General features: G+C 50.1%; 1 protein-coding gene across 4 annotated transcripts in view; it reads left to right on the top strand.

Moving 5' to 3' along the window:
• Window positions 1–12928, top strand: part of CSMD2 (CUB and Sushi multiple domains 2) — a 592855-nt gene that overhangs the window by 330944 nt on the left and 248983 nt on the right. For 3 of the 4 annotated variants that reach the window (XM_023633833.2, XM_023633839.2, XM_023633867.2), the window contains exon 13: window positions 11528–11710. The exons of the other annotated variant lie outside the window; for it this stretch is intronic. In XM_023633833.2, the coding sequence (XP_023489601.1) occupies window positions 11528–11710 (183 nt within the window). The remainder of the gene's footprint in view (window positions 1–11527; window positions 11711–12928) is intronic. 4 annotated transcript variants of the gene reach the window in all.

Below are 12928 nucleotides of genomic sequence, written 5' to 3' on the forward strand. Positions count from 1 at the left end.
TCTCAGAATTAAGTGGCAATGTGCAAATTACACAGGCACAATCAAGCACCCTGCCTCAGCACCTCTCAACCCCCTTTTGCTCACTTTACCACCTCCCAGTGCTCAGGGCCAAAAAGCCCACCCATTCTCCACCGCCCCACTAGGCTTTGGGGTTGACAAATCCAATTTATCATTGACTTCAGTCATTGGCTCTGGGCATGATCTGCAGCCAGTCCCTCCGCATCTCTGAGCCTGAGTTTTCTCATCTGGGAAGAGGACTGATAAAAGTTTATCTCACAGGGGACTTACAAGGACTCAGTGTAGTGAAGCCCCCGGCTTAGAGCCTGGCGGTTAGTAAACACTCAGTTCAAAGCCAGCTCTGTTCCCCCACTTTCCAGTCCTGTGGCTCCTCTCCCAACCTGCACCCGTGGCCCAAATCTTCAGAATTCCTATGCCCCATCTTAGCCCTCCTTTTACCCAGCTCCTGGGGAATTTCATAGAGGACAGACATCTTGGCTGAGGGCTGGGAGGGTGCCCGGGATGCAGATGCTCCACAGGTAGCATGAGGCGTTTGAGGGCAGAGACCTCCCCAGGCACACCTGGCCCCATCATCATCAATACCTTCTCTGCCCCAGTTCAGGTAACAAGGATCTTCCTTGGAGGCAGGCAGGTGGCTCTGCAGTATCACCTCTCCCCCTCCTTAGAAGTGCGATCCCCTGGGTGGGAAAATTGGGGGAGTTATTCCCCAGAAATCCTTCCAGTTCTGCTTGTCACAATCCTAAGTCGGGGTGGGGGAGGGGAGTCAGGCTGTGTCAGTATCTGAGTACTCGAGCCTAGAAACTCAGTCCCCCTCCATGAGGGCAGCCAGCTGCAGGAAATGCATTCACAGTTGCAATTGATTTGCTTTGCTTCCCAGTAGAACAAGAAATATTTAAGGAACAGGCAATTAGCACTCACCAGAAATATTATAAAATTACATACAACTTACTAACAAGTTTTAGCATCAGTCTGGGAGTCTCCTTGCTTCCTGCCTGGAGCCTGGAATCTGGCAGCCTAATGCTCAATCTGGGAGGCTGGCCCCGGGGAAGGAACGAGCTGGGCCCCTGACCCTGGAGATACAGAGGAGCAGGGTGGTAGAGATTGTGCAGAAAGGATGCTCAGCAGTCCAGGGGACCGTGTTGGAAATGAGGACACCTGGGCATTCAAGGTTGTCTAAGCCCCTATTATGTGTTGCAGACACTGTTCAGGACATTGGGGCTACAAGGACAGCGGGACAGTCTGTGCCTCCACCTAAGTCAAAGTCTGTCTTCACTAGAGTCAAGGAAGGGCGAGAAGATGGGAAATATCAAGGAGGGGCAGCTAACCTTGCTGGAGAGCTTCAGGGAAGGCTTCCTGGAGGAGCTGGTGTCTGAGACTTGCTTGAAGGGTGAAAAGGAATTGGTCAGACATCTCTGAGAGAGAGAACTAGTTGGCTGAGAAAGCTGACATGCCCCTAGGGTTAAAGCTAAAACCTGCACAGAAATAAAGTTTGAGAGCAAGTAGGGAGAAGATAGCCAAGACTAGCCCTCTGCAGGCAGTGCCTCCATCCCCTTCCCCAGGATGTAACTCTGGCGCTGGGCACAGGTGAGCCTCCTGAAGGAAATGGCGTTGGAGCTGGCCTGGAGAGGAAGCCGAGGGCAGCAGACCAGTGTCATGGACTCCACTCCTTTTCAGACAGCGCCTGTCCTCCTATCAGAAGGTCACGCATGTGGTCATTTTCAGCCTCAAGTCTGCTATTTCAGGACACCTCTGCTGCTTCTTGTTTCATCCCCATGAGCTGAGAGGCCCACACTTTCCAGCTTCGGCCAGGAATAACACCAGGCGTATTCCTAAGACACTCACTGAGTTTCTGTGATGCCCTTAAAGCTTTCTCAGGCTCTGGGAGCTGGAGTTTACCTAGATACAGGCAGCTGCTGCCTCCTCTCAGGAAAACCCAGGGAGACCTTGCTATGCTCAAGCCTGTCTTGGCCCCTAGGGGCAGAGGCGGTAAAGAGAGGAGGATGCTGCACCATTAAAATTCAGCAGGAGGTAATTTGTCAATGAAATATACTCTAAATACATGGACTTTTGCAAATGACAAGCTCCAGTTTGGGGCTAAAGCAGCTTAGAGGCAACCTAAATGTTCTACACGTCCATAATTACTCCTGTTTCCCAACCTCCTTCAGCCTGTGACGCACCCATGACAGTGTGGTGGAGGAAGGAGTGGGGAGGGAAGAATATCACCCACTTTGTCCTCCCACACCTCCATCCTATTTGTGAAAATCGTGTGCAGAGAGAGATGCACAAATACCCAGAGACACACATTCAGATGGACTGTGTCTCTTGCCTGCTTGTGCCCTTATCATCATCAGAAGTAGAAAAGTGGAGTGGGATGTGGTTCTAAGGAAATCCATGAGATCCGGGCATGCCCAGAGCTCATCTTAATGTTCCAAAGATGTCCTGGTCACTCGACGGGAGTTTGTGCTGATTGAACAATGGATCTGTAGCACTTAGTATGCATAAGACACTATGCTTGGTTCTGGAGATACAAAGAGCAGAAGGGATGGGACCGCTATATTGGAGGAGCTGACAACCTACGAAATAAAACATCAATGACTCATCAGTCATTGAACCAGGCTCTTCATGGTCTCCCTCAGACCATCTCTCTGCCCTCATCTCACCATCACTTCCTCCACATTGAACTTCTAACTATTCTCCAGACACTATGCTCTCTTCCTCTGTTTCCCCTTTACTGCTTCTTTCCTTCCATCCTTCCCTTCATCGTCCCCTCACCATTCCTCAAACATTTATCGAATGCCTCCTCTGTGCCTTGATAGACATTTCAAAACTACTGTCTCGGTCCTCAAGAAACTTTTCGTTCAACAGGGAGAAATCATGCCAAAAACCACAGCATTGCAGCTATAACAGAAAACTGTCCAAGGGGGCTGAGAGAGAGAGAGTGCTCCTAGCCCACCTGGACCATTCGAGGGAAGATCCCAGTGCAGGAAACACTTGAGCTGACACTGAAAGATGAGTGTTTGTCTGGCAGACAAGCAAGGGGTGTTCAATTCAAGAAGAGAGGACAGCAGGTGCCAAGTTAGAGCAATGTGAGAGCTGGCTGGGCCCTGCCAACAACAGGACAGTAGTGACAATGAGGAAACCCCTACTGTTACAGGTTACGTGCCATGTGCCAGACATTTTCACAACTGTCTTATATACATCAGCTCATTAAATCCTCAAAACAACCCTGTAAGGTGAATGTTATTATTACCTCTTCCGCTTTACAGATGAGAAAACTAGGGCTCAGAGAGAATAAGCCATATGCCCAAGGTCTGCTACTTTGTGTCAGAGCCAGGCTTTAGATCCAGGACCCTCTGACATCAGAGCCCTCGCTCGTCACCGTCACACTATCTTGCCTCCCTACAAGTCGCTCTGTTGTATAAATCTCAAGATCAGAGATGGCCAAAGATGAGGCTGGCATGGGAGAGGGTAGGCAAAGTCCTGCTGTGCCATGGAGTTAGGGTTTTAATCTGTGGATTTTAGGATGCCATGGAAGATCAATGAGCAGGGCACGGTAATGATCAGATCTTCATTTCTGAGTGATCTCGCACTGCTTTGCAGAGTACAGAATAGAGGGAAGAGGCAGGGGACCCACTCTTGTCTGATGCCCCCAGCAAGGTGAGAAATTGCGAAGGGCTGCACTAAGGTGGTGAGAGAAGGGATGGAGAGCAGAGGGTGCTGGGATGTTTAGGAGGAGGGGCCAATCCGAGTGGTTAGTGAGGGCTGCAGGTGCGGAGGGGAAGGCAGAATCCAAGCTGCTTCCTGTGTCTGGCTTGGGCAAGCCCTGTGAAGCCTCTCCCCTTCTCCTGGCCCAAGACCAGAGCTGCCTCCTCTGCTCTCCCAAAGGCTGTGTGGTCAGGTGTGCACCTCCCCCCTTGCCCTCATCAGCTGTGCTGTAATTATTTCTGTACCCACCTGACTATGAGTTCTCCAAGGGCAGGGCCATGGGCCAGGCAGCTCAATATCTTTAGTGCTGAGCATGGCATTTGGCAGTTTCAATACAATAAAGATTAGCTGAACTCACCCATTCAACAGAGTATGCTCTGTGTTCCAGGCACCGTGCCAACTGCTGGGTACACAGAGATCAGCAATGCGTATCAACGCAATCGACGCTTGCCTTCATAGGGCTTACATTCCAGCGGGTGGGGAGACAAGAAGCAAGGAGGCCAACCCGGCAGCCAGTGGGGAGCAAGGGGGCTGAGTTGGTGAATCAGCTTGTCCCTGATGCCCAACAGAGTAATCCCTGCTCATTTGCCCATATTCCCACGGCTACCCGCAATGTCTAGAACAGTAACTAGTCAAATGAATACATGAATGCTTATAAGGGGCATCAGGGCTATGAAGGACAAGAGTAGATGCCTAGAAAGAAAAGAAAAAGGGGAATTTCTAAGAGGCATCATTAGGGAAAGCATCTTTGAGGAGGTGACATCTTAAGCTAGCGTGCGGAGTCAGCGTGTGAAGGAGAAGACAGGAAACTGCAGCCCAGGCCGAGGGAGCAGGGGATAAAGGAAGGAAGAAATGAAGCCCCACCCTTGGAAAGACAGCACTTCACAGCCCGAGCTCGGCCTCCCCTTCTTCCTCCGAGTGGAGCTGCCCTTCTTGGAGCTCATCAACTCGTGAATTTATAGAGACGTGATGCAGCTCCTTCTGAACAGACATTGTCATAAAGGAGGATTCCAATTTGGTGTTAGAAATTGAAAAACCTGGGGAGAAGACAGTGAGGTTGATCACAGACGATAGGAATTAAACAGCCGAGAAGAGGGAAGCGAAAGTGCCCAGCGGCAGAGCCGTCGTCATGGAATTCAGAGGTGTCTTTGAAGCGCTCCTCTCGTATTCCCTAGCTTGCTTTTGGTAGGCGAGGAGAGAGATAAACACTTATAAAATGGAATTATGTGAAACCAGATAACAGGAAACCACATGCATGATTTTCTCCAAGTCAAAATTGGGTTTGTCAATTGGCACTTCTGGGCCCTGGCGTCAGACGTGGTCAGCCCCTCGCCAGGAGAGTCCAGATCAGGTGCCTTTCAGGCAGGCAGTGGAGCACGGGCAGCCCTCTGCAGGAAGGCAGGGGGCTCTGGTCGCTGTGTTCCCAGCAGGGGTTGGCTCTGGGCTTGGAGCGAAGGGCCAGACCAGGACAAGAGATGTTCAAGGGACAGAAGATAGCCACCAGCTCTCTCTGCCTTCCTGGAAAGAGCTCCCGAACCCTCAAACCATCCTGCTCTGTTCTTCCCCTCCCCTCCACCCAATCCTGGTTCTGTGGTCTACACCTGCACCCCTCCAGTGCCTTGGACCTCTTTGCCAAATGCTCCTTTAAACCTGGCTTCCCCTTGAGGTCACCATTTAGAGTAGCCCTCTCCACTGCCAGCAGCTCCTGTCCCCAGACCCCATGAACTTCACACTGGAGAGGTGGGCTCACGTGTTCTCTCTCCAGTGCTATTGCACCTGTGTAAACCTGTCCTCCTTTGACCCAGTGCTGTCTCCACCTCTGCCACTTTCCACCCTCCTCATTAATGTCACCAGTCTCTTCCTCTCTACTCCAAGTCTTGCCATGATCTTGCCTCTCAGTTTCTTGACCTTCTCACTCCTGTTCAGTGCACTCCACCCTGGCTACAGCTGGACCTCGACTCCAGCGCCTCTGACATCTTGACTTCACCCATCCTGCTCTGGGGGCCCTGGTCCCTCAGCTCCCTACCCGCTACTCCCTCTGCTCCTGTTCATCATCCTTCCATTGACCTCTCCATTCCACCATCCCCTCCTGCCTTGTTCACTTCTTTCTTTCTTTAGCCTGAGCCCCTAGGATCACACTTGAGCCGTTCTTTTGACAAGATCCTCAACTCCTTGCCCCATTGTCCTTCCATTTCTCCAAACCCAACCCCACCCCTCAATCAATCCTACAGCTCCTTTCCCCATTTCTACATGAACCGAGTTACTGAGGGCTCTGAGACGTGTCACACAGCCATGCTCAGCAGTGCCCCTATAAATGAGTCATCGCCGCCTTTTGTGGGCCCCAGAGGTACATGGCCATCCATCTTGCCGTGGTTCCCTCTTCTCCAGGTGATTGCTTCAGACGTTCTTGTCCACATCAAGTCCTTTTCCCCATGGCTAGTCCCTCAGCTTCAGCAATGACCATGACCTCCTCCTCCACTTAGAAAATAGAGCCTGTGTCACCATAGGATCTCCTTCAACCTCCTGCCATCCTGCCTGAAAGCTCATTGTAATCCCCTCTTCCATCCTTCCACGAGGGAAGGAGAGCTTCCTGGTCTCCAAGGCTAGCCCCACATCGTGATCTGGGTCCCATGCCTCCTGCCTTCTCTAGAGCCCGCTGTCATTCCCCATTTCTCCTCCATATCATCACTTAACCATTTAATCTCTCTCTCTCTCTGTCTCTCTCCCTCCCTAGCATTTAAATATAGTCAGGTTTCTCCCATCTTAAAAATACTGTTAAGGAGCCGGCCTGGTGGCGCAGTGGTTAAGTGCGCACATTCTGCTTCGGCGGCCCAGGGTTCACCGGTTCGGATCCCGGCTGTGGACATGGCACTGCTTGGCAAGCCATGCTGTGGTAGGCGTCCCACAAATAAAGTGGAGGAAGATGGGCACGGATGTTAGCTCAGGGCCAGTCTTCCTCAGCAAAAAGAGGAGGATTGGCAGCAGATGTTAGCTCCGGGCTAATCTTCCTCAAAAAAAAGAAAAAGAAAAAAATACTGTTAAACTGCTCCCCTCTAGGCCCTACTCCTCATGAGTTACCACCTAACTTCTCTCTATTCCTTCATTGCCAAGAAATGCCTGCTGTAAAAGTCAACAACTCACCCTGCATCCTCTTCCTCTTCTCCCATTGGCTGTTTAGCCCCATCCTTACTCTCAGTCTGCTCCTGCCAGTATCAACAGTGACCTCCTTTTGCTAACCTGCTTTTCAATCCTGTCTAAACTTCCCTGCAGCCTTTGATGCTGTCGATCTCCTTGAACCTCATTCTTCTCTAAGCTTCTGTGACCCCACGCTCCCAGGATTTTAGTCTAGCATTCCACTGGTCCCTTCAGTGTGCCTCACTGTCCTGTCCGGGACTGACATCTCTTCTCACTCTCCTTGAGTGATCTCATCCTTCTTATGGCTTCTTTACCATCTATGAGCTAAATCTCAAATTCTCTTATTTCTAGACCAGACTTCTCCTGAACTTAAGCCCCAAGTAGCCATTTTCTTCTAGATGCATCCACTTGGAGGTGCACAGACACCTCAAAACTCAGCACACCCTACTGAGGACCATCCAGACCTGCTCCTCCTCCTGCATCCTTGTCTCCGTGAAAGCACACCCAGGTGCCCAGGCCAAACCCTTCCATCACTGAAGAACACAGCCTCGCCTCTAACCCCTACATCCTCACTCTCAGGATGGCCTATGGCTTCCTCCTGCTGTACACCTCCCAAATCTTCTGCCTCTCTCCATCCCTCTGCCTCTGGTGCCAGTCCAGGATGCCATCAAAACATCTCCCAGGCTATTGTGAGCCTCCCACTAGATTGGAAGCTCCATGGAAGCAAAACTTGTTCTCCGTTGCACCCCCAGTGCCCAGCAGGGTGGCTCACACTAAGTAGACACTCAAATGTTTGTTGAATGAAAGAATGATTTCCCTGCCTCCAGAACTACTGCCCCCAGACCATTCTCCAGACAGCTGTCAGTGTGATCTTTTAAAATACAAAGTGTAAAATGCTAAATAGAATGAAACCCTGTATTGACTTCCCATTGCCTGCCATCTGAAGTCCAGTCCTGTTAGCAGATTGCACAGGCCCTTTCGTGTGTTGGCCCTGCAAGCATTTCCCAGCCTTATCTCTCATCACTGTCGAAAGTACTTGCATTTGTGGGAAGACAATGTTGCACAGTGGTTAAGAGCCCTAGAACCGTACAACGCGAGTTTGGATCTCAGATCCACTGCTTCCTAGCTCTGTGACCTTGGATGATTACATGATTGCTCTGTGCCTCAGTTTCCTCCTCTTTAAAATACAGATGATAGTACCTAGTTCACAGGGTTACTATAAGGATGAAATGAGACAGTATCTGTAAAGTGCTCAGAGTGGCTACACGCACGATCCTACAGTCTTTCCTCTGAGACTTTGCATGGGTTCTTCTCAGCTAAATGGCCCTGCTTCTCATTTCTCTCCCACTTACTCCTTTCTTTCTTTTTCCAGCTTTATTGAGATGTAATTGACATATAACATCGTATAAGGTGTACAGCATGATGATTTGATATATGTATGTATTATGAAATGATTACCACGATAAAGTTAGCTAACGCCGTCACCTCACATAGTTACAATTTGTGCGTGTGTGTTGAGAACTTTTAAGAGCTACTGTCTTAGCCACTTTCAAATATACAATACATTGTCGGGAACTACATCACCATGCTGCACATTGCACCGCCAGTACTTCCTCACCTTATAACTGGAAGTTTGTACCCAGTGACCACCTTCACCTGTTTCCTCACCCCCACATCTGGTAACTACTGCTCTTCTCTCTGTTTCCATGAGTTCGGTTTTGTGAGATTCCACATATAAGTGAGATCCTACAGTATTTGTCTTTCTCGTCTGACTTATGTCACTTAGCATAATGCCCTCAAGATTCATCCTTGTTGTCACAAATGGCAGAGTTTCCTTCTTGTTTATGGCTGAGTAATGTTCCAGAATGTGTCTGTGTGTGTGTTTGTGTATTTATATACACCACATTTTCTTTATCCATTCATCCATTGATGGATGCTTAGGTTGTTTCCTTTTTTGGCTATTATGAATAATGCTGCACTGAATCCCACTTATCCTTTCACCTGCTAACTCCTGCGCAGCCTTCAGACTCAGCTTAGACATCACCCCCTCCAAGAAGCCTCTCCTGATGGGTCTGGGGGGAGGTAAGGGAGGCGCTCACCCTGGGCATAAAATTTAAGGCATGTGGGGGATGCCAAAAAACTCAATAATTAAGGTAAATAATATTTTAATGCAGTACTTTTAAAAATCAAGATTAGTAGAAAATATCCATGGTAAAAGACATATACAATTTAAATAACAATAGGCTCCGATAGCCAAGACTAGGGTGAGGCAAATGAGGTGAGTCGTACAAGTGCTAGGTCGGATCTGATCTTTGAGTTTTGGTGTTTTTCTTCATGTTGGATTTGATTTAGATGCATTAATTTTGATTTTCCAAAAAAAAAAAACAAAACATTGCACCAAGATATTGTTTGTCTTGATTGCTGCGTTTTTGGTGGTCCCTAAAATTTTGTGCCCAAGATTAGCACCTCACTCCCCGCACCCTATTTCTCTCCCCACTCCAAGGTTGAGTTAGGTGCTCCTTCTGGGCGCTTCCACAGCACGAATCACCCTGTGTCATGAATACCTGTTTCCTTGTCTGCATCATGACTGGATTGTTCAGTCCTTGAAAGAAGAGCCCATAACCAGATCTCAAGCGTCTAGCACAGACACTGGCACACAGTAGGTGCTCATTATATGCTTCTGATTGCATTGACGGCAGGAGAAATTGAGTGAGTGTGGGCCTGTGGGAAAGACTGTGCCTACACAATGAGGAGGACACTGGTTCTGATGAGCAGAGTACACCCTCAGACCAGCTGCTGTGGGCAGGGACACAGGCAGGTATACCCCAAATTTATATCTTCTACGGCGTGCTGGGGCCTCACTAAGAAACCTTAAATCTGGGTCCTGTCCCAGCGATAGAATCCAGCTCTGTCTTCAAAGGCTGGGCAGCTTTCATCAGGACTCAGAATGTCTGCAGTGGCAGTCCTGGCCAGGGTCTCGTGTGCCAGAGAGAGCATGTTTGGGGACACCTGGGAGAAAGAGGGCCTTGCTATTTGCTTCTCCAGGACGACTTGTCACAGGGACCCCTTCTTCCTTCCCTTCAGATGCCCTGGAGCTCGGGGACCTGGCGCAAAGGGGCCCCTTCCCAGGAATGCCTCAGTGTGTGCCCTCCCGTCCCTGGCATGACAAAAGCCAGCTTCACAGGAGGGCCCAGTTGTGCTTCGGCAGGTGTGTGTGTAGAGGGTGAGGCCAAGGGGCCGTGTGAGCGGAAAGGCGGGTGAGCTGACCTCTCCTTGCAGCAGACCGGCGCCTGGTCACACAGACCCCCTCCTTTCCCCTGCATTCGAGGACCCTAAATGTCCGACTTAGGTCACACACACACACACACGTACACAATCTCAGCCACAGAATGCCTTGTTCTGCCCGCTCACAGCAGACAGCTGGAGGCCCTGGATTTCGGGGTAACAGGAATGTGAGAATCAAGAGCCTGTCCGTATAAGGCAGTACATGGGGGGAGGGGAGCATAGGCAGCCTCAGTGAGCCCTCAGAAGCCCACCAAGGTGGTAAGAAGCCTTTTGCAGAATCATGCCTATTGAGGTCACGCACAGCAACTGCAGGGACTGTGGCTCCTGACAGCCCGTAATGATGTCTACAGAAAAGGCAGGGTCCCTTTGACCTGACAATCCTGGGAAAGTATCCAAAAAGCTTTCCTGATTCCTCCAGCCCCCTCGCTCCCAAATCATAGGACCCATACAGCCCTCACCTCACCCTCTGTCCCTTCATTCTTTGCTCCCTGTCTCTCCCGCAGGATGCCTTCCTCCCTGGGAACAGAGCTCCTCCTCCCCCTCTTCTCCTCCCTCCCCTCTCTCCCCCGCCCTTCATCTCTCGCAGCACCAAGCACAGGGCTGATGGAGGTGGGGGTGTCTCCGGAGGAAACTCCAGGCACTTGGCCAGGACACATTCCTTCCCTGGAGCATCTGGGTCCTGATTGGCTCTCCCCCGAGGCAGCCAGCCCATCATGCCTCCTGAGTCCAGGCCCCCAGAGCTGTCTTGGGGAACCCACTCCTTGTCTGAGTCACCACTGCCGAATCAATTGAACTTTAAAAGCATACTTAATGAGTCATTTGGTTCATTTTACCTGCTGCTCTCTCAAGTTGAATTTAAAAAATATCTTCATGAAACTACTTCCATATCAGAAGGCAGTAAATAGTGATTCTCGCTTAATCTCTGGTTTAGGGAAAGGTGGGCAGCAAAGCATCAGCTGCCCTCTTGTGCTTGCCTCTGCCGCTCAGGAACGGACTGCATTTAAGATCTATCAGGTGACATTGGTAATCCAAATGCAGGGTCAAGATCAGTAAGGATGTCTCCAAACTCTGGGACTTGTCAGCTCCTGGGACAAGCATCTCATGATGCTTGCAGACCCACCCTCCCTGAATGAAAATGCCCAAGCACGTAGAACACTGTACGTGGACACGGAGTCTCAGGCGTTTGCTAGCTGGAAGGCCCATCTATCTTAGGGTGTCGTGTTGAAACAGGACATTGCAGGATTTCTCATTAAAGATCCTACCCGGGTCGCTCCAAGCACTTCCTCATGGCAGAGGTGCAGCAGAGCGTGTAACGTGGACCTCCAGCTCCAAGAGAGGTATGAAGTCACCTTTGTCTCTGTTTTCTCGTCTTCCTGTCTTTCAGAGATCGAGCAGGGCAGCTGCGGTGACCCTGGCATTCCCGCCTATGGCCGGAGGGAAGGCTCCCGGTTTCACCACGGTGATACACTCAAGTTTGAGTGCCAGCCTGCCTTTGAGCTGGTGGGGCAGAAGGCAATCACGTGCCAAAAGAATAACCAGTGGTCGGCTAAGAAGCCAGGCTGCGTGTGTAAGTGAGCGGGGAGGAGGCCACCTGGGGTCTCCACCGAAAGGCAGGGGCCCGTTTCCTAACTAATCAGGGGCCCTGTCCTTGGGAACCTTGCAGGTTGTAACAACAGCTTCACTCTGCTTTCCTCTATTCCTCGCCATATTGCTGGTTAGGTCCTCATTTCTGGCAGTAACCTAAACTGTAGCACTGAGAATGATTGCTCTTGACATTTGAGGACATTCTTCAACCCATCTTGTCCTCCGTGGTGATGCTTGAGAGCAAGGTAGATGCCACTGGGGCTTGGTCCACCAGGCTCAGACCCAGACATTTCCTCCTCACCCTTGTTACTGCCAGTGACACCAGACAGTCAAGCCAGGGTGGAAGGGACTGGCAAATCCATAAGATGGTAGAATCTGTACCAGCCTCTGGGTGTGGTGGGAAGCCATGGCCTTGCTGGGATGTAAGAAGTTCCCTCCAATTGCTTCTTCTCAGATTGGATTTGGGGAGGGTGGGGATCAAGCTGTCTTTGGATTGTTGATCTTTTGGAGAAGGGGTTGGTGTTGAGTGCTCTGTTCTACGGAAATAACAAGAAAGCCCTTCTTCCTTCCTCTTAGATGGTATGACCATACTTTCCGGCGCAAATAATACTCTAAATCCTGGGTCCCAGTGGGAGTGGCAAGTGTAAGGGGGCTGTGTGTAGCAGGGTTGGTCTCTGCTGAGAAATCAATGGTTCCAGCTTCTCTAGGCTGTTACCTCTTCTTCTCCCAGCCCTCGCTACCCTACCTCCTCCATCTCTTTCTATCTGCTTCTCTCAGGGAAGGGCAAGGAGCCTGACCCTCTGAGCCTCTCTCCCACCTCAGTGGGCTTCTCAGGGCCTCTTGAGTGCTGCATACTAGATAATGGTGGCCCCTCAGGGACTGGGGAGGGAATAACTGGGGAGACAGTAAGAGAACATCTGTGCTGACTGGGAGTCTGGTGTATGAGTTGGTGAGTTGGGTTATACCGTGGTGATTATACTTCTCAAACAACAAAAAAATCACTTTCTTTGGTTTGACAAAGCATTTTTGATGACTTGTGAGTGTATGTAAAAATTCTTTCAGAGGTTTAAAGATCAAATCTCTCTTAGATACACAGTAAACGAATCACCCTTATTGAAAAAAGTAAAATGGCATGAAATCTGTTCATTCCTTCAGCCTGATGTGGTTAGAATATAGTGCCTGGCAGTGTTAGAGATGCCAC

The sequence above is a fragment of the Equus caballus genome, chromosome 2 (genome assembly GCF_041296265.1).
Source record: "Equus caballus isolate H_3958 breed thoroughbred chromosome 2, TB-T2T, whole genome shotgun sequence".
Lineage (NCBI taxonomy): Eukaryota > Metazoa > Chordata > Mammalia > Perissodactyla > Equidae > Equus > Equus caballus.